Source organism: Oncorhynchus tshawytscha, unplaced genomic scaffold (genome assembly GCF_018296145.1).
Source record: "Oncorhynchus tshawytscha isolate Ot180627B unplaced genomic scaffold, Otsh_v2.0 Un_contig_172_pilon_pilon, whole genome shotgun sequence".
Taxonomy (NCBI): Eukaryota; Metazoa; Chordata; class Actinopteri; order Salmoniformes; family Salmonidae; genus Oncorhynchus; species Oncorhynchus tshawytscha.
This window is the reverse complement of record NW_024609701.1, coordinates 242,100-260,198: the sequence shown is the minus strand read 5'-3', so window position 1 is coordinate 260,198 and position 18,099 is coordinate 242,100. Positions and strand designations below refer to the sequence as shown.

The 18,099-nt window shown below is 51.3% G+C and overlaps 1 protein-coding gene across 8 annotated transcripts in view; it reads right to left on the bottom strand.

Moving 5' to 3' along the window:
- osbpl8 (oxysterol binding protein-like 8) overlaps positions 1-18,099 on the bottom strand; it is a 150,205-nt gene that overhangs the window by 21,127 nt on the left and 110,979 nt on the right. For all 8 annotated transcript variants that reach the window (XM_042317072.1, XM_042317071.1, XM_042317073.1 and 5 more), the window contains 7 exons: positions 17,002-17,072; positions 12,215-12,295; positions 11,578-11,679; positions 11,102-11,305; positions 3,086-3,170; positions 2,538-2,700; positions 1,023-1,248 (listed from right to left, as the gene is read on the bottom strand). In XM_042317072.1, the coding sequence (XP_042173006.1) occupies positions 1,023-1,248; positions 2,538-2,700; positions 3,086-3,170; positions 11,102-11,305; positions 11,578-11,679; positions 12,215-12,295; positions 17,002-17,072 (932 nt within the window). The remainder of the gene's footprint in view (positions 1-1,022; positions 1,249-2,537; positions 2,701-3,085; positions 3,171-11,101; positions 11,306-11,577; positions 11,680-12,214; positions 12,296-17,001; positions 17,073-18,099) is intronic.

The following is an 18,099-nucleotide window of genomic DNA, read 5'->3' as shown; positions in this document are numbered from 1 at the left end:
ATTATTCAGTTTGAACATCTCTCCGGTCTGAAAAACTTCATCAGTTATCAATCAGCTCATTATTCACATCTTTGCTCTTCCCATTTTAGCATCTGCTGGCTGTATAATTCCAGCTATCGAAAATGACAATTCTAATTCACCACAGAACAGCTGGGAGGGATTTCACGCAGGCAGGCATACAAGCGCAAACACCCCCCTTTCAAATATAATTTCTTCATGCCCTGCCTGTGGCACTTGGCTAAGGCTATATTAATAGTGCGGAAGATTTCAGAATCATGAACAAATGATTTACGAAGCTCCATCAAACCTCTGAAGAAGTCCAATCCTAATGGAGTGTGGTCTTGTCACGTATAACATTCTACATACTGCAGCAGAACTGTGGCGGAAGAGATGCACGTCCTGATTACTTGTCTATTGCAATTTAGGTTCCAACGTGTCAGAATAAAAGAGGTTAGACAATGGGACATAAGACAGAGATAGAGGGTTAGAGAGAGATCACAGACAGGCTGATTTAAGGGCTGTCTGAGCCGTCACTCTGAAGACTGCTGCCCACACACACCACTCTTGATGGACGCCTCGACTCTGCTCCTTTCACTTCTCGTTCAAAAAGTGTGGCGGCAGCTAGCCTAGCGGTTAAGACTGTTGGGCCAGTAACTGAAAGGTCTCTGGTTCGAATCCTCGAGCTGGCAAGTTGGAAAAATCTGCCGTTCTGCCCCCCCACACCTCTCTGATTCCCAGTATCATCTAACTCTTCCTCATCTTAAACGAAGGTTTATCAAGTGTTCCCACTGTGTTCAAGGAAATGCCACTTATTTTCTATTAAGAATATTCTCTGAGGTCTTAAATCTTAAAAAATAACAAATCAAGCTGATTCTCTTCAATGTTATTGAGTGAAACTTTCCTTGGGGGAAAATTCTCACATCGCTTGTCCAATCAGATGCATTTATACAGAGTAAGCTGGGCTCAGTCCCCCTGACCAATAAGAGCCAGCAGTACTGACTACGCTCATCATCATTCCTCACCTCTCCCAGCTCCTCGTGGGACTGTTCCAGGTACGGAGTCTCCCGCAGGGCCTCGTTGGGGTCAAGGTCAATGTAGGAGTCATCCTGACGTTCCGACGTGTCACTGTCACTCTCCTCGCTCTTCCCCAGACCCTCCACGTCTGACTCCTCGTGGTCCTGCTCCCCCTCCCGGTCTGACTTGTCTGAGTACAGGTCAGGGTCCTTGAACTGGTCACTGTCGTTGAACCTAGTGGGAATAACAAGGAGGATGGATTCAAAGGACAGTTCACACTAAACACTTTTTCTGCCAAACACAATCATCACAGTTTTTGCTCTGCACTGAAAGTGCATCTAGAACACCTGACTGCTGCTGAAATGCAGAACAAGTTGGTATTGTACTAACAGTGGACTAATGAACAAAATACTGACAGATAACTTGCCATTACCACTACCAATAGCACGGTGCATGAATACAGAGCTCCTCATGCCTTACTGCATAAAGGTCTTTTTCAGTAATCCCTGCAGAGTTGATAAAAGCACAGACATTCTCCACAGCAGCCAAATCCCCCAGTACAACACAGATCCTTTGAAAGTTCAAACCTCAAGAAGACAGTGCTCTCCTCTCGAAAAGGAGAACACATGCAATCTTTATAAAGTACAATCAACTCCGATGCATTCACTGATAACAGATACAACCGGTCAGACAACCAGTCGTCTCAGGGGAAATGTATCCTCACAAAGCACATGGAAATAGACCACGAGCTCAAACAGACTGCAGACGAGAGTAGAATAAAGACTTGCTGCTCCACTTAGACACACAGAGAGATGGGTTCAGGCCAGGCTTGTAACAGCTCCACATTCAGATAGACAACTAATCATGGTCTTCAGTCTGAACTGAGTCATGGGTGTTGCTGCAGAGGCTGGAAGCAGAGCTTGCATACCCAGTAGCTCTCCAGAGGACTTTTCACACTACTGAGCTGTACCGCGCTGGCCTGGTTACACATCCAACATAGTTGAACCCTGCTGAGGAGGACAGTTTGGTTTCAAAACATCTGATCTAGAAGAGAAATAAATGCACACCTATTAAGACGAGGTGCTGGCTAGCGGAGTAGAAAACTTGAAAATAAAAGAGAGCCAGCTCAGTTTGACGAGGGTTGTCAGAATAGAGTTGGAGAGCCGTGGCTGAGCTAGAGCGGAGAGACCGTACTGTAGGTTGGGCTAGAGCGGAGAGACCGTACTGTAGGCTGAGCTAGAGCAGAGAGACCGTACTGTAGGCTGGGCTAGAGCAGAGAGACCGTACTGTAGGCTGGGCTAGAGCAGAGAGACCGTACTGTAGGCTGGGCTAGAGCAGAGAGACCGTACTGTAGGTTGGGCTAGAGCAGAGAGACCGTACTGTAGGTTGGGTTAGAGCAGAGAGACCGTACTGTAGGCTGGGCTAGAGCAGAGAGACCGTACTGTAGGTTGGGTTAGAGCAGAGAGACCGTACTGTAGGTTGGGTTAGAGCAGAGAGACCGTACTGTAGACTGGCAGACTCACTGGAAACCCTGCATGTTGTGGGCTCTCAGCAGGCTGTAGAAGTTAATTTGGGAGCTCTCCCCAGCTGTACTGGCCAGCTCCTCCTTGCCCTCGCGGATCATGGTCCGCTTCAGGAGGCCGGAGCACTTCAGAGCCAGCTCCAGAGCATCCATCCAACAACGGCCTGGTGGAGAGGAGACAGGGGAGTTGACAGGCTACACTAGAGTCCTACACACATACAGATAACCACACACACATGGAAGAACAGGATACACATACAGATAACCACACACACATGGAAGAACACACATACAGATAACCACACACACATGGAAGAACAGGAAACACATACAGATAACCACACCCACATGGAAGAACACACATACAGATAACCACACACACATGGAAGAACACACATACAGATAACCACACACACATGGAAGAACAGGAAACACTTGCACGCACACACACACACACACCACAGATTGCAGACACTAAAGCATTCAATCACTGGTGGGAAAAAACTATATTGAACAAATTTGAAAACACATCAGCGTCCTGTCTCTTACCGTCTGACTCAGAGGTGGCACGGAAGATGAGGTGGCTGCTGGGTAATGGCTGTGTGATGGAACCCACCGCCTCTCCTTTAGGACCCTGACACAGAGAGACACGGAGAGAGGCTGGGAGAGAGAGGCTGGGGAGGAGAGAGAGAGTAGGAGGCTGGGCTAGAGAGAGAGAGGGGAGGAGGGGGGGGGAGAGCAGAGAGACCGGGAGAGAGTAGGCTGGGCTAGAGCAGAGAGAGGAGGGAGGAGTAGGCTGGGCTAGAGAGAGAGAGGAGGCTGGGAGAGAGAGAGGGGGGAGAGAGAGGAGGGGGGGCAGAGAGAGCAGAGAGGGGGGAGAGCATGTTGTGGGCTGGGAGAGCAGGCTGTAGAGAGGGAGGGTACTGGAGGCTGGGCATGGGGAGAGGCAGGAGCAGAGAGCCAGCTCCAGAGCATCCATCCAACAACGGCCTGGAGCAGAGAGACCGGAGTCCTAGGCTGAGCACAGAGCAGGAGCAGACATGGAAGAACAGGATACACATACAGATAACACACCCACATGGAAGAACAGAGCAGATACCACACAACACATGGAAGAACAGGATACATACAGATAACCACACACACATGGAAGAAGAACACACAGATAACCACACACACATGGAAGAACACAGACAGAGAGACCGTACACCAGCAGATAACCACACACACATGGAGGCTGGGAAGCAGAGACACACAGATTCAACTAAAGCATTCAATCAGATAAACTGGTGGGAAGAGGAGACCGGGGGAGGAAGAGAGGGTGGATGGCTGGGTGAAGCAGAGGAGGGGGACAACGGAGGGGGAGAGAGAGAGAGGAGGACAGATAACCAGAGAGGAGGGGGGAAGAGGGGCGAGGACAGAGAGGAGGACACACATACCGAAAGAGAGGAGACTCACTGGGAGAGATAGGAGGAAACCCTCTGACTCTCAGGAGGGCTGGAGAGAGAGAGACCGCCTCTTGGGAGAGAGAGAGAGAGAGGGGGGAAGATGAGGGGGGGCAGAGAGAGGAGGAGGGGCTGGGGAGAGAGAAGGAGGAGGGGGAGAGAGAGAGAGGAGGATGGTCCTTTGGAGGAGGAGGGGGCACGGAGAGAGGAGGGCTCCAGAGAGAGAGAGGAGGGGGAGAGAGGAGAGGAGGGGGGGAGAGAGAGGAGGAGGGGGGGGAGAGAGAGAGAGGAGGGGGGGGGAGGAGAGAGGAGGAGGGGGAGGAGAGAGAGGACACACATACAGAGAGAGAGAGGAGGGGGAGGAAGAGAGAGAGGAGGGGGGAGAGAGAGAGAGGAGGAGGGGGAGAGAGAGAGAGGAGGAGGAGGGGGAGAGAGAGAGAGGGGGGGAGAGGAGAGAGGGGGGAGAGAGGAGGAGGGGGGGAGAGAGAGAGAGGAGGAGGGGGAGAGAGAGAGAGAGGAGGGGGAGAGAGGAGGAGGGGCGGGGGAGAGATTAATAGGAGGGGGGGGAGAGAGAGGAGGAGGAGGGGGAGAGAGAGGAGGGAGGAGGGGGGGAGAGAGAGAGAGGAGGGGGAGAGAGAGAGAGAGAGGAGGGGGAGAGAGAGAGGAGGAGGGGGGAGAGAGAGAGGAGGAGGGGGGATGGAAGAAGGAGGGGGGGAGAGAGAGAGAGAGGAGGGGGAGAGAGAGAGGAGGAGGGGGAGAGAGAACCACAGAGAGGAGGGGGGAGAGAGATGGAAGAACAGGAGGGGGAGAGAGAGAGGAGGGGGAACCAGAGAGAGAGAGAGGGGGGGGAGAGAGAGAGAGGAAGAGGAGGAGGAGGATAACCACACCCACATGGAAGGGGAGAGAGAGGAACCAGGGGGGACACAGAGAGAGAGGAGGGGGAGAGAGAGGAGGAGGGGGGGGAGAGAGAGAGAGGAGGGGGAGAGAGAGAGAGGAGGAGGGGGAGAGAGAGAGAGGAGGGGGGGAGAGGACAGGGGGGAGAGAGAGAGAGAGGAGGAGGGGGGGAGAGAGAGAGAGGAGGGGGGGAGGGGAGAGAGAGAGGATTACCAGAGAGGAGGGGGAGGGGAGAGAGGAGGGGGAGAGAGAGAGGGAGGGGGAGAGAGAGAGAGAGGAGGAGGGGGAGAGAGAGAGAGGAGGGGAGAGAGAGAGAGAGGGAGGGGGAGAGAGAGAGGAGGGGGAGAGAGGAGGGGGGAGGAGGAGAGAGAGGAGGAGGGGGGAGAGAGAGAGAGGAGGGGGGGAGAGGAGGGGGAGAGAGAGAGGAGGATGGAGAGAGAGAGAGGAGGGGGAGAGAGAGAGGAGGGAGGGGGGAGAGAGAGAGAGGAGGAGGGGGAGAAACTAGAGGAGGATTGAGACAAGGAGGGGGAGAGAGAGAGAGAGGAGGAGGGGGAGAGAGAGAGAGAGGAGAGGGGGAGAGAGAGAGAGAGGAGGAGGGGGGGGAGAGAGAGAGAGGAGGAGGGGGAGAGAGAGAGGAGGAGGGGGAGAGAGAGAGAGAGGAGGGGGGGGGGAGAGGGGGAGTTTATAGGAGGAGGGCGGGGAGAGAGAGAGAGAGGAGGAGGAGGGGGAGAGAGAGAGAGAGGAGGGGGAGAGAGGAGAGGGGGGGAGAGAGGAGGAGGGGGAGGAGAGAGAGAGGAGGGGAGAGAGGAGGAGAGGAGGGGGAGAGAGAGAGAGAGGAGGAGGGGGAGAGAGAGAGAGAGGAGGGGGGAGAGAGAGGAGGAGGAGGGGGGAGAGAGAGAGGAGGAGGGGGAGAGAGAGAGAGGAGGAGGAGGGGGAGAGAGAGAGAGAGAGGGAGGGGGGAGAGAGAGGAGGGAGGGGGAGGAGAGAGAGAGAGGAGGGGGGGGAGAGAGAGAGGAGGGGGGGAGAGAGAGAGAGGAGGAGGGGGAGAGAGGAGGAGGGGGGGGGGAGAGAGAGAGAGAGGAGGGGGGAGAGAGGAGGAGGGGGGGAGAGAGAGAGAGGGGGAGAGAGGAGGGGGGAGAGAGAGAGAGGAGGGGGGGGAGAGAGAGGAGGGGGGGGGGAGAGAGAGAGAGGAGGAGGGGGGAGAGAGAGAGAGAGGAGGGGGAGAGAGAGAGAGAGGGGGAGGGAGAGGAGGGGGGGAGAGAGAGAGAGGAGGAGGAGGGGGGGAGAGAGAGAGAGGAGGAGGGGGGAGAGAGAGAGGAGGGGGGGGAGAGAGAGAGAGGAGGGGGAGAGAGAGAGAGGAGGAGGGGGAGAGAGAGAGAGGGGGGAGGAGGGAGGGGGAGAGGAGGAGGGGGAGAGAGAGAGAGGAGGGGGGGGAGAGAGAGAGAGGAGGGGGGGGGAGAGAGAGAGAGGGGGGGAGAGGAGGGGGAGAGAGGGGAGGGGGAGAGAGAGAGAGAGGAGGGGGGGAGAGAGAGAGAGGAGGGGGGGGAGAGAGAGGGAGGGGGGGAGAGAGAGAGAGGGGGGGAGAGAGAGAGGAGGAGGAGGAGGGGAGAGAGAGAGAGAGAGGAGGGGGAGAGAGAGAGAGGGAGGGGGGGAGAGAGAGAGGAGGAGGGGGGGAGAGAGAGAGGAGGGGGGGGAGAGAGAGAGAGAGGAGGGGGGGAGAGGAGAGAGGAGGGGGAGGAGGGGGGGGAGGGGGAGGAGGAGGGGGGGAGAGAGAGAGAGAGGAGGGGGGGGAGAGAGAGAGGAGGGGGGGAGAGAGAGAGAGAGGAGGGGGGAGAGAGAGAGAGAGGAGGGGGGGAGAGAGAGAGAGGAGGGGAGGGGGAGAGAGAGAGGGGAGGGGGAGAGAGAGAGGAGGAGGGGGAGAGAGAGAGAGGAGGGGGGGAGAGAGGAGGAGGGGGGGGGAGAGGAGGGGGAGAGAGAGAGGAGGGGGAGAGAGAGAGAGGAGGGGGGGAGAGAGAGAGAGAGGGGGAGGGGAGGAGAGAGAGGAGGAGGGGGGGAGAGAGAGAGAGGAGGAGGGGGAGAGAGAGAGAGAGGAGGGGGAGAGAGAGAGAGAGGAGGGGGAGAGAGAGAGAGAGAGAGAGAGGAGGGGGAGAGAGAGAGAGAGAGGGGGGGAGAGAGAGAGAGAGGGGAGGGGGAGAGAGAGGGGGGGGAGAGAGAGAGAGGAGGAGGGGGAGAGAGAGAGAGAGGAGGGGGAGAGAGAGAGAGAGAGGGGGGAGGAGAGAGAGAGGGGGGGAGAGAGAGAGAGGGGGAGAGAGAGAGAGGAGGGGGAGAGAGAGAGAGAGGAGGGGGGGGGGAGAGAGAGAGAGGAGGAGGGGGAGAGAGAGAGAGAGAGGAGGGGGAGAGAGAGAGAGAGGAGGGGGGGAGAGAGAGAGGAGGAGGGGGAGAGAGAGAGGAGGGGGGGAGAGAGAGGAGGAGGGGGGGAGAGAGAGAGAGGAGGGGGAGAGAGAGAGAGGAGGGGGGAGAGAGAGAGGAGGGGGGGGGAGAGAGAGAGAGGAGGAGGGGGAGAGAGAGAGAGAGGAGGGGGAGAGAGAGAGAGAGGAGGAGGGGGGAGAGAGAGAGGAGGGGGGGGGAGAGAGAGAGAGGAGGAGGGGGAGAGAGAGAGAGAGGAGGAGGGGGAGAGAGAGAGAGAGGAGGGGGGAGAGAGAGAGAGAGGAGGGGGGGAGAGAGAGAGAGGAGGAGGGGGAGAGAGAGAGAGGAGGGGGGGGAGAGAGAGAGAGAGGAGGGGGAGAGAGAGAGAGAGGGGGGGAGAGAGAGGAGGAGGGGGAGAGAGAGGAGGAGGAGGGGAGAGAGAGAGAGGAGGGGGGGAGAGAGAGAGAGGGAGGGGGAGAGAGAGAGGAGGAGGGGGAGAGAGAGAGAGAGGGGGGGGAGAGGGAGAGAGAGGAGGGGGAGAGAGAGAGAGGAGGAGGGGGGGAGAGAGAGAGAGAGGAGGGGGAGAGAGAGAGAGAGGAGGGGGAGAGAGAGAGGAGGAGGGGGGAGAGAGAGAGAGGAGGAGGGGGGGAGAGAGAGAGGAGGGGGGGAGAGAGAGAGGAGGAGGGGGAGAGAGAGAGGAGGAGGGGGGGAGAGAGAGAGAGGAGGGGGAGAGAGAGAGGATGGGGGGGAGAGAGAGAGGATGGAGGGGGAGAGAGAGAGAGAGGAGGGGGGAGAGAGAGAGGATGAGGGGGAGAGAGAGAGAGGAGGAGGGGGAGAGAGAGAGAGGAGGGGGAGAGAGAGAGGGAGGGGGAGAGAGAGAGAGGGAGGGGGAGAGAGAGAGAGGAGGGGGGAGGAGGGAGAGAGGGAGAGAGAGAGGAGGGGGAGAGAGAGAGAGGAGGAGGGGGAGAGAGAGAGGAGGAGGGGGGGGAGAGAGAGGAGGAGGGGGGAGAGAGAGAGGAGGAGGGGGGGGAGAGAGAGAGGAGGAGGGGGGGGAGAGAGAGAGAGGAGGAGGGGGGAGAGAGAGAGGAGGAGGGGGGGAGAGAGAGAGGATGAGGGGGAGAGAGAGAGGATGAGGGGGGAGAGAGAGAGATGAGGGGGGAGAGAGAGGGATGAGGGGGAGAGAGAGAGGATGAGGGGGGAGAGAGAGAGGATGAGGGGGAGAGAGAGAGGATGAGGGGGAGAGAGGAGGAGGAGGGGGGGAGAGGAGGAGGAGGGGGGGAGCGAGAGAGAGAGGAGAGAGGGGGGCAAACATCCACTCTGGAACCTTATACTACCACTATGGCACTGACAGCTATCACCAAGCCAAAGTCGGTCTCTCCGCTCTGCTCTGGGAAGGTGTGTGTGTGTGTGTGTGTGTGTGTGTGTGTGTGTGTGTAGCTGAACATGACTCCTCACATTCCCCTAGGGTGAAAGAATGGGTCCTGTTGGCAAGTCCCTTTGACAACACTGATGTCCAGTTTGGCCGTCCAATAGGGAGGGTGCTTTGTTTAACAACCCCTTTATTGATTGGTTGGAGGGTCATTCATATGGCGTGCATGCATCCTAATGGCACCATAGTCTGGTTGTTATGATGTAAATATTCTGTAAGTAAGCATTTCACGTTAAGGTCAACACCTGTTGTATTCGGCGCATGTGACAAATAAAATATGATTTAATAATCCTATTAAGTGCATTACTTTTGACTAGGGCCCATTGATGCCAGTTGGGATAAACCCATAGTCCATTTAGAGTGGTAAGGGTGTGACATGTCGTGCGTACTAAAGACAAAAGGTTTAGGGCAGGGTTCCCCAACTGGGGCCAGCAGGTGGTTTTATTTGGCCTCCCAAACATTAAAAATAAATAAAAAATAGAGATATTCTTTATTGTTGGACATAAAATAATGGAAATCAGCTCCAATTGATTTTTAATTAGGAAATCTGTTCTCAAGTATAAGATAGAGATGTGATCGTAAGCAAATGTAAGCAAGGTTTGAAATGATGATGTTTTAGTTAAATATTATATCTGTTTGGGCTTCTTGCGGTCAATTTGCAGTCTACTAATTATTAGTAATTATGTTCCGACCCCCCGACCAGTCGCTCAACAATAATAAAAGCATCCCAGGGCTGAATCTAGTGGATGATCCCTGGTTGAGGGGGTATCGTTAAACTGTCACTACTACCCTCACTACATATTTACATGGTAGATGAAACAGTGCTGTCACTCTCACTGAGATTTACACTGTGACAATTTCACACAGAGAGGAACCTAATGTGATAAAGCAGGTAAAACATTCAGCGATTATGATTTGAAATGTGAAGAACCTTCAGCTAGACTATTTAAATGTTAATTGTGTGCATCATTATGTTAACATTCTTATTGACAGGGGAGGAAAAGGGGGAACAATTCAATGTTGAATGGTATTTCATTGAAATGAAAGAAGCAGAACTTTGACCCGGATGTGAAGGATGGAGCGCGTCTGGCTAATCAAAAGGTTTTATCTTGTGGTAATTGAATAGTCTTGAGCACCAGTCTCTTTAGCTAACCTTGGACTCCTTGTCATTGCCAAAGAAAGACATTGGCCTTTCGGCAATCTCAACGTTCAATATGAGCTGGATTTACAGCAGAGGTGCTCATAGACGGGTTAGTTGACAACGTCATGAAAACAATGTGCCCGCTTCAATGGGGCAGAAGTCTGGTCAAAAGGTCAAATAGCGAGCTACAATGACAAGAAGCTGCCATGTGGGGAATTGTAACTGGCTCGTTTCAGCTTATTTCTTGATACCATATCTTGTTTTGAGGTGTTTCGACTGATTTCATGGCAATGCTAATAAGGCACAAATGTACTATCTAGCTAAACAACAACTTTAACAATATATATGAGAGACAAGTGCTCGTTATGCAAATGTACTTGTTCTCAATAAACACTGGAGCTGAAACATAGTTAACATGTGGTCAACAATCTAATCCAACCCGTCTGTTTGCCCCATAGTTGTGCAGGTGACCCTTTTGTTTCTAAACACCCAACCCCTCTTATTGGTGGTTGGAAATAACATGAACATCTTCCATGAAAACATGTGGAGCCTCGAAAATAGAATAGGAATTTATAACAAAGTCAAAAACAAACATCTAGCTGTTAGCTAGACAAGTTGTTGTACTAAGAAGTTTTGTGGTTGGAATTGCAGTATGTATTTAGTTGGAGAATTTAGATGTGAGCCAGCAACTTTTGAAAGACTGGTTTTGTTTGGACAAACAAAACACGGTTGCTTAGCAACAGGATGCAAACAGGATACAAACTCGGCAACAGGATACAAACTCGGGTAGCTGTAAAAGGGATGGAATCAGGATAGTAAATGATTGAATGTTCACAGGTGAAGATGGCAGAAAGGCCATGGAGTAGAGAGTGGATCAGCTAAAGAGAGCGGTACTCAGGTTAGTCAGTTCATGTCTGAACAAAAATGTACTTAGGCAGTATTATACCAGAGTATTATACCAGTGTGCAGACAGATTGATGTTTTTGTTCTACATTATCCTGTCTGATCCAGCATTTGGGACAAGGGGCTTTTACAGATGTGCACATATCACTCCATTAAATGAAATGATGTCTCCCTTACCTAAAGGCCATTGTGCAGGTCTGACTAGAAACTCTATCGCTCTCCATCTTATCATCATTATTATCTGAAGTTGTGGAAGCCATCGCCCAACAGATCACCTTGAATTAGTTGTTGTTTTTAAAAGAGACTTTGAGACGCTGTATATAAAATAAATGTACTATTTTTATTACCTTGACTGCCCAGATGGACTGCTCCAGCGGGTGGAAGAGTTTGAAACAGAAGCCGTCCTTCTTTGAGGGTCTCTCGATGAGCTCGCAGGCGTTGAGCAGCACCGTGCCCACCCACTGGCCGTTCTTATGGGTCTTGTAGATGAGAAGAACCCCCGGCTTCAGCACACACCACAGCTTGGTCCAGCTCTTCAGAGTACCCCGGATCTGAGGAGCAGACACGTGGCCAAACACACACACTCAGACATAAAATACACCAAATATCATCATGTCTAATAAACTATGTTCAAATATATATTTATTTTGTTGGAAACTTCTATCAACAAGGGCACTTGTGAAAATTCTGGAGAAACTTCAATAGATTATAGCAGATTCTTATGGCTTTATAGTTTGTTGCATGTAAAGTAATATTCAAGTAATTGCAGCACATGGGCCCACGTTGTGTACAGTCCAGAAACAAGAAGCAGGGCAAGTCGAACCTTGAGCCAGTCAGCCATGACAATAACAGAGGGGTCTGTGATGGTGCTGAGGAGCTCCTTGGTGGCTCTCTTCTTCTCCTCACGGTAGTTCTTCTTCTGTACCTGCAGGGGCCACACACAAACATCACACTACAGTGTTTCCCCTAGCTGTACCTGCAGGGGCCACACACAAGCATCATGCTACAGTGTTTCCCCTAGCTGTACCTGCAGGGGCCACACACAAGCATCATGCTACAGTGTTTCCCCTAGCTGTACCTGCAGGGGCCACACACAAACATCATGGTACAGTGTTTCCCCTAGCTGTACCTGCAGGGGCCACACACAAACATCACGCTACAGTGTTTCCCCTAGCTGTACCTGCAGGGGCCACACACAAACATCACGCTACAGTGTTTCCCCTAGCTGTACCTGCAGGGGCCACACACAAACATCATGCTACAGTGTTTCCCCTAGCTGTACCTGCAGGGGCCACACACAAGCATCATGCTACAGTGTTTCCCCTAATGTCTAGAGTCCTGTTCAGGGGTTGTACTTCTACATCAAGCTGCCTCACGCTACAGAAACAGGGCCGTTCTGACAAGCTACTTACTATAAGATCATCCTTAGGCTGGTCTCTGCTGTAAGTCTCCCTACTTACCTTGAGCGACTCCTTCTTGGTGAGCTTGTTACCGGACGACGAGACATCCTTGTCAGAGCCATTGTAGAGCTTGGACTCTGACTGTGGAGACATGGAGGAGGACGTGAGCGTATAGTCAGCTGGGAATGGCTCACTAGTGCCCTTCTAACCTGAAACAAACCGTTTCCATCTGGTGACACTAGGACAGAAGTCTTACTGTATTAATGGATGTGATGAGCATGTGGGGAGCTGTCTGGCCCAAACTGGGGAGCTGTCTGGCCCAAACTGGGGAGCTGTCTGGCCCAAACTGGGGAGCTGTCTGGCCCAAACTGGGGAGCTGTCAGGCTCAAAATGAGGTGGGTGGGTGCTACACATTGGCGGTTGGATGAGGTGAGTTACCCCTCTTACTATGTAAAGCACTTTGAGTCCCTGGGAAATCATTATTCCCATCCAATAGACTGCTGTGTTAGAGTTGTCTGGGCGCCACTCAAACTTTAGCACCAGTCAGATTGATTTACCCAATCATACTAGGTACACACACACTCATCTGGTGTCTGGAGGCACCCTTGGCTTTTTTGGCTTCTGAAGTGAATGTCAATAAAGGAGCCTTGAGAGTATCCTGACACCTGGAAGACAACAACAGGCCTCTGATATCACCATGATAACAGCCCCCAATGGAAGTCCTGCAATAGTAATAGCAGTCTCAGTTGAGGCTACCAAGAACAACGCTGTGGGCCTTACCTTATGCCCTGCTCAGCATGTCAAGCCCTTTGTTTAGTCCTGCGCTAGCTTAGCTAATGCTAACCAAGGAGCTGGATTCTACACAGACATGACTCTTAGCAGCAGGGTAGCCTAGTGGTTAGAGCGTTAGACTAGTAACCGGAAGGTTGCGAGTTCAAACCCCCGAGCTGACAAGGTACAAATCTGTCGTTCTGCCCCTGAACAGGCAGTTAACCCACTGTTCCCAGGCCGTCATTGAAAATAAGAATGTGTTCTTAACTGACTTGCCTGGTTAAATAAAGGTAAAAAAAAAGCTGAAGCCAGGGCCTAATAGAGTTCCATTAGCAGAGAGTAGACAGAGAGAGCAGGGGGAGAGCTTCATGAGGCAGGGCCACTTAACGGCTCAGAAAAAAAAAACTGGTAGGTAGCGGAGAGGGGGAGGGGGAGAGGAGAAGACTGGAGTAAAGAGGAGAGGACTGGAGTAAAGAGGAGAGCACTGGAGTAAAGAGGCGCGGACTGGAGAAAAGAAGAGCGGACTGGAGTAAAGAGCAGAGGACTGGATTAAATAGGAGAGGACTGGATTAAATAGAAGAGAGCAGAGGACTGGAGTAAAGAGCAGAGGACTGGAGTAAAGAGCAGAGAACTGGAGTAAAGAGGAGAGAACTGGAGTAAAGAGGAGAGGACTGGAGTAAAGAGGAGAGGACTGGAGTAAAGAGGAGAGGACTGGAGTAAAGAGGAGAGGACTGGAGTAAAGAGGAGAGGACTGGAGTAAAGAGGAGAGGACTGGATTAAATAGGAGAGGACTGGATTGAATAGGAGAGAGCAGAGGACTGGAGTAAAGAGGAGAGGACTGGAGTAAAGAGGAGAGGACTGGAGTAAAGAGGAGAGGACTGGAGTAAAGAGGAGAGGACTGGAGTGAAGAGCAGAGGAGAAGACTGGAGTAAAGAGGAGAGGACTGGAGTAAATAGGAGAGAGCAGAGGACTGGAGTAAAGAGCAGAGGACTGGAGTAAAGAGGAGAGGACTGGATTAAATAAGAGAGAGCAGAGGACTGGAGTAAAGAGGAGAGGACTGGAGTAAAGAGGAGAGGACTGGAGTAAAGAGGAGAGGACTGGAGTAAAGAGGAGAGGACTGGAGTAAAGAGGAGACTGGACTGGAGTAAAGAGAGAGAGAGAGGACTGGAGTAAAAGAGGAGAGGACTGGAGTAAAGAGGAGAGGACTGGAAAAAGAGGAGAGGACTGGAGTAAATAGGAGAGAGCAGAGGACTGGAGTAAAGAGGAGAGGACTGGAAAGAGGAGAGGACTGGAGTAAAGAGGAGAGGACTGGAGTAAAGAGGAGAGGACTGGAGTAAAGAGGAGAGGACTGGAGTAAAGAGGAGAGGACTGGAGTAAAGAGGAGAGGATTAAATAGGAGAGAGCAGAGGACTGGAGACTGGAGTAAAGAGGAGGAGTAAAGAGGAGAGACTGGAGTAAAGAGGAGAGGACTGGAGTAAAGAGGAGAGGACTGGAGTAAAGAGGAGGACTGGAGTAAAGAGCAGAGGAGAAGACTGGAGTAAAGAGGAGAGGACTGGATTAAATAGGAGAGAGCAGAGGACTGGAGTAAAGAGCAGAGGACTGGAGTAAAGAGGAGAGGACTGGATTAAATAGGAGAGAGGAGAGGACTGGAGTAAAGAGGAGAGGACTGGAGTAAAGAGGAGAGGACTGGAGTAAAGAGGAGAGGACTGGAGTAAAGAGGAGAGGAGAGGACTGGAGTAAAGAGGAGAGCACTGGAGTAAAGAGGAGAGGACTGGAGTAAAGAGGAGAGGAGAAGACTGGAGTAAAGAGGAGAGGACTGGAGTAAAGAGCAGAGGAGAAGCCTGGAGTAAAGAGGAGAGGACTGGATTAAATAGGAGAGAGCAGAGGACTGGAGTAAAGAGCAGAGGACTGGAGTAAAGAGGAGAGGACTGGAGTAAAGAGGAGAGGACTGGATTAAATAGGAGAGAGGAGTAAAGAGGACTGGAGTAAAGAGGAGAGGACTGGAGTAAAGAGGAGAGGACTGGAGTAAAGAGGAGGAAAATCAAATCAAATGGAGAGGACTGGAGTAAAGAGAAGACTGGAGTAAAGAGGAGAGGACTGGAGTAAAGAGCAGAGGAGAAGACTGGAGTAAAGAGGAGAGGACTGGATTAAATAGGAGAGAGAGAGGACTGGAGTAAAGAGCAGAGGACTGGAGTAAAGAGGAGAGAGGACTGGAGGACTGGAAAAGAGGAGAGAGAAGACTGAGGACTGGAGTAAAGAGAAGAGAGAGACTGGAGTAAAGAGGAGAGGACTGGAGTAAAGAGGAGAGGACTGGAGTAAAGAGGAGAGGACTGGAGTAAAGAGCAGAGGACTGGAGTAAAGAGGAGAGGACTGGAGTAAAGAGGAGAGGACTGGAGTAAAGAGCAGAGAACTGGAGTAAAGAGGAGAGGAATGGATTAAATAGGAGAGAGCAGAGGACTGGAGTAAAGAGGAGAGGACTGGATTAAAGAGGAGAGGACTGGAGTAAAGAGGAGAGGACTGGAGTAAAGAGGGGAGAGGACTGGAGTAAAGAGGAGAGGAGAAGACTGGAGTAAAGAGGAGAGGAGAAGACTGGAGTAAAGAGGAGAGGAGAAGACTGGAGTAAAGAGGAGAGAGCAGAGGACTGGAGTAAAGAGGAGAGGACTGGAGTAAAGAGGACTGGAGTAAAGAGGAGAGAGCAGAGGACTGGAGAAAAGAAGATTGGAGTAGAGGACTGGAGAGGGGAGCAGAGGAGAGGACTGGAGTAAAGAGGAGAGGACTGGAGTAAAGAGGAGAGGGGGAGAGGAGAGCAGGTGAGAGGACTGAGGTAAAGAGGAGAGGAGAAGACTGGAGTAAAGAGGAGAGGAATGGAGTAAAGAGAAGAGGGAGAGAGGAGAGCAGAGGAGAGGACTGGAGTAAAGAGGAGGGGAGAGGACTGGAGTAAAGAGGAGAGGAGAAGACTGGAGTAAAGAGGAGAGGAGAAGACTGGAGTAAAGAGGAGAGAGCAGAGGACTGGAGTAAAGAAGAGAGAGCAGAGGACTGGAGTAAAGAGGAGAGGACTGGAGTAAAGAGGAGAGGACTGGAGTAAAGAGGAGAGGACTGGAGTAAAGAGGACTGGAGAAAGAAGAGAGAGCAGAGGACTGGAGTAAAGAGGAGAGGACTGGAGTAAAGAGGAGAGGAATGGATTAAATAGGAGAGAGCAGAGGACTGGAGTAAAGAGGAGAGGACTGGAGTAAAGAGGAGAGGACTGGATTAAAGAGGAGAGGACTGGAGTAAAGAGGAGAGGACTGGAGTAAAGAGGAGAGCAGAGGACTGGAGAAAAGAAGATTAGAGTAGAGGACTGGAGTAAAGAGGAGAGGACTGGAGTAAAGAGGAGAGGACTGGAGTAAAGAGCAGAGAACTGGAGTGGAGAGGACTGGAGTAAAGAGCAGAGGACTGGAGTAAAGAGGAGAGGACTGGAATAAAGAGCAGAACAGCCGCTGCCTATAGAACAAATATACCATTGTAGCGTGGGTTCAAATCCAGCCCACTGCTATTTCAGCACACTCTCCTCTCTTTCTCTCTCCTATTCAATGGAATCCACCAACCAGGATTTCTATAAAACCTTGGATGTTTGGGAAAGTAACCAGAATTTTGCAACCCTAGGCCTTAGTTCTCATTGGAAGTTGAACTGGAATGGTTGGGTTTCTGTTTTTGATGATGGTTTGATGTACATGTGATTAATAATGAATGAAGCTCACAGCCGTGGCGAGGTTGAAATTGTTGGCTTGTTCTTTTACAGTAACTCCCTTAATCTCTGGTCTCATTAGGACTACGTCTTACACACTGAAATGGGTTTCATCAGCACCCTCCCTTCCTACTCTCCTCTACTCTCCTACTTGCTCATAAAGAGTTGATGGTAAAGCATGAGGCTTTAATGGTTGGGGACTTTGGCCAAAGAAATAAAAGTCGATTTCAAAGGTTTCTGCTTCAGAGTGAGTGGATGGGTATGTTTTCTGTCCTTGTACATCCTGTAAAGAGAGAAAGGAGAGGAGAGCTGTGAGAAGAGAGGAGGTCTGGGGTGTATTTTTGGACCGTACCTTGCTCTTGGATATGGAGTGAGACGAGTCCTCTTTCGGAGGCAGGGAATCTTCTTTCCCCCGGTCAAAACCTGAAAAGAGAGAAACCAATCAGCCCAAACGTCCTCCATGTGTCCCTGAGGCACTGAAATGGTAAAGTTACCCTAGACGCTGATCTTGGGTCAGTTTTGCATTTTCCTAATGGTTAAGGTTCGGATTGGTGAAGGGGACTGATCCTAGATCTGTACCTAGACGAAACTTTACCCCAGAGCCACCTAACACCATCCGTCAGCAAGGTCAGACTAAATGGAGAGTACTTTCCAGCAAGCCAACCACAGCTGAGCTCCTCCTTTAAATCCCAGTGGCTGTTGTGAGAGAACAGCAGCAGTCCCCTGTGTACAGGCCCTGCTCTTTACCAGAAGGCTCCAGGCCCTCTGAATATTTAATGACCAGTGCCTCCATCCTCACAGCCCATTTTGTAATGAGCGCAGAGTCAGAAAGGACAGACACAGAGGCACACAGTTATAGACTGATAATATCATTTGGATTAGTGATGTGGGACAAAACGTATAGTTACATATCAAAATATTATTTTGGATGGTACATCAACATTTGACTCAAAGTAGCGCTCCTACTTTGAAAAATATAATTTTTTCATCCTATAGCTTGTTCTCCATCTTCTTTTGAAATAGTGAGCCAACATGTTTTCAGTACTTTCATTTCCCTGACCAATCGAAACTCATTTTCTCATGCTCTCTCTTGTTTCTGCAGCAGACATAAGGTGAGAAATATGTTTGGAATATCAAATCGATGGAAAATCACAGTATCGAATCACACTACATATAAAATCACAATCCATGTACACTACCGGTCAAAAGTTTTAGAACACCTACTCATTCAAGGGTTTTTCTTCTTTTTTAAAACTATTTTCTACATTGTAGAATAATAGTAAAGACATCAAAACTATGAAATAGCACATATGGAATCATGTAGTAAACAAAAAATGGTTAAACAAATCAAAATATATTTTATTTTTGAGATTCTTCAAATAGCCACACTCTTGGCATTCTTTCAACCAGCTTCACCTGGAATGCTTTTCCAACAGTCTTGAAGGAATTC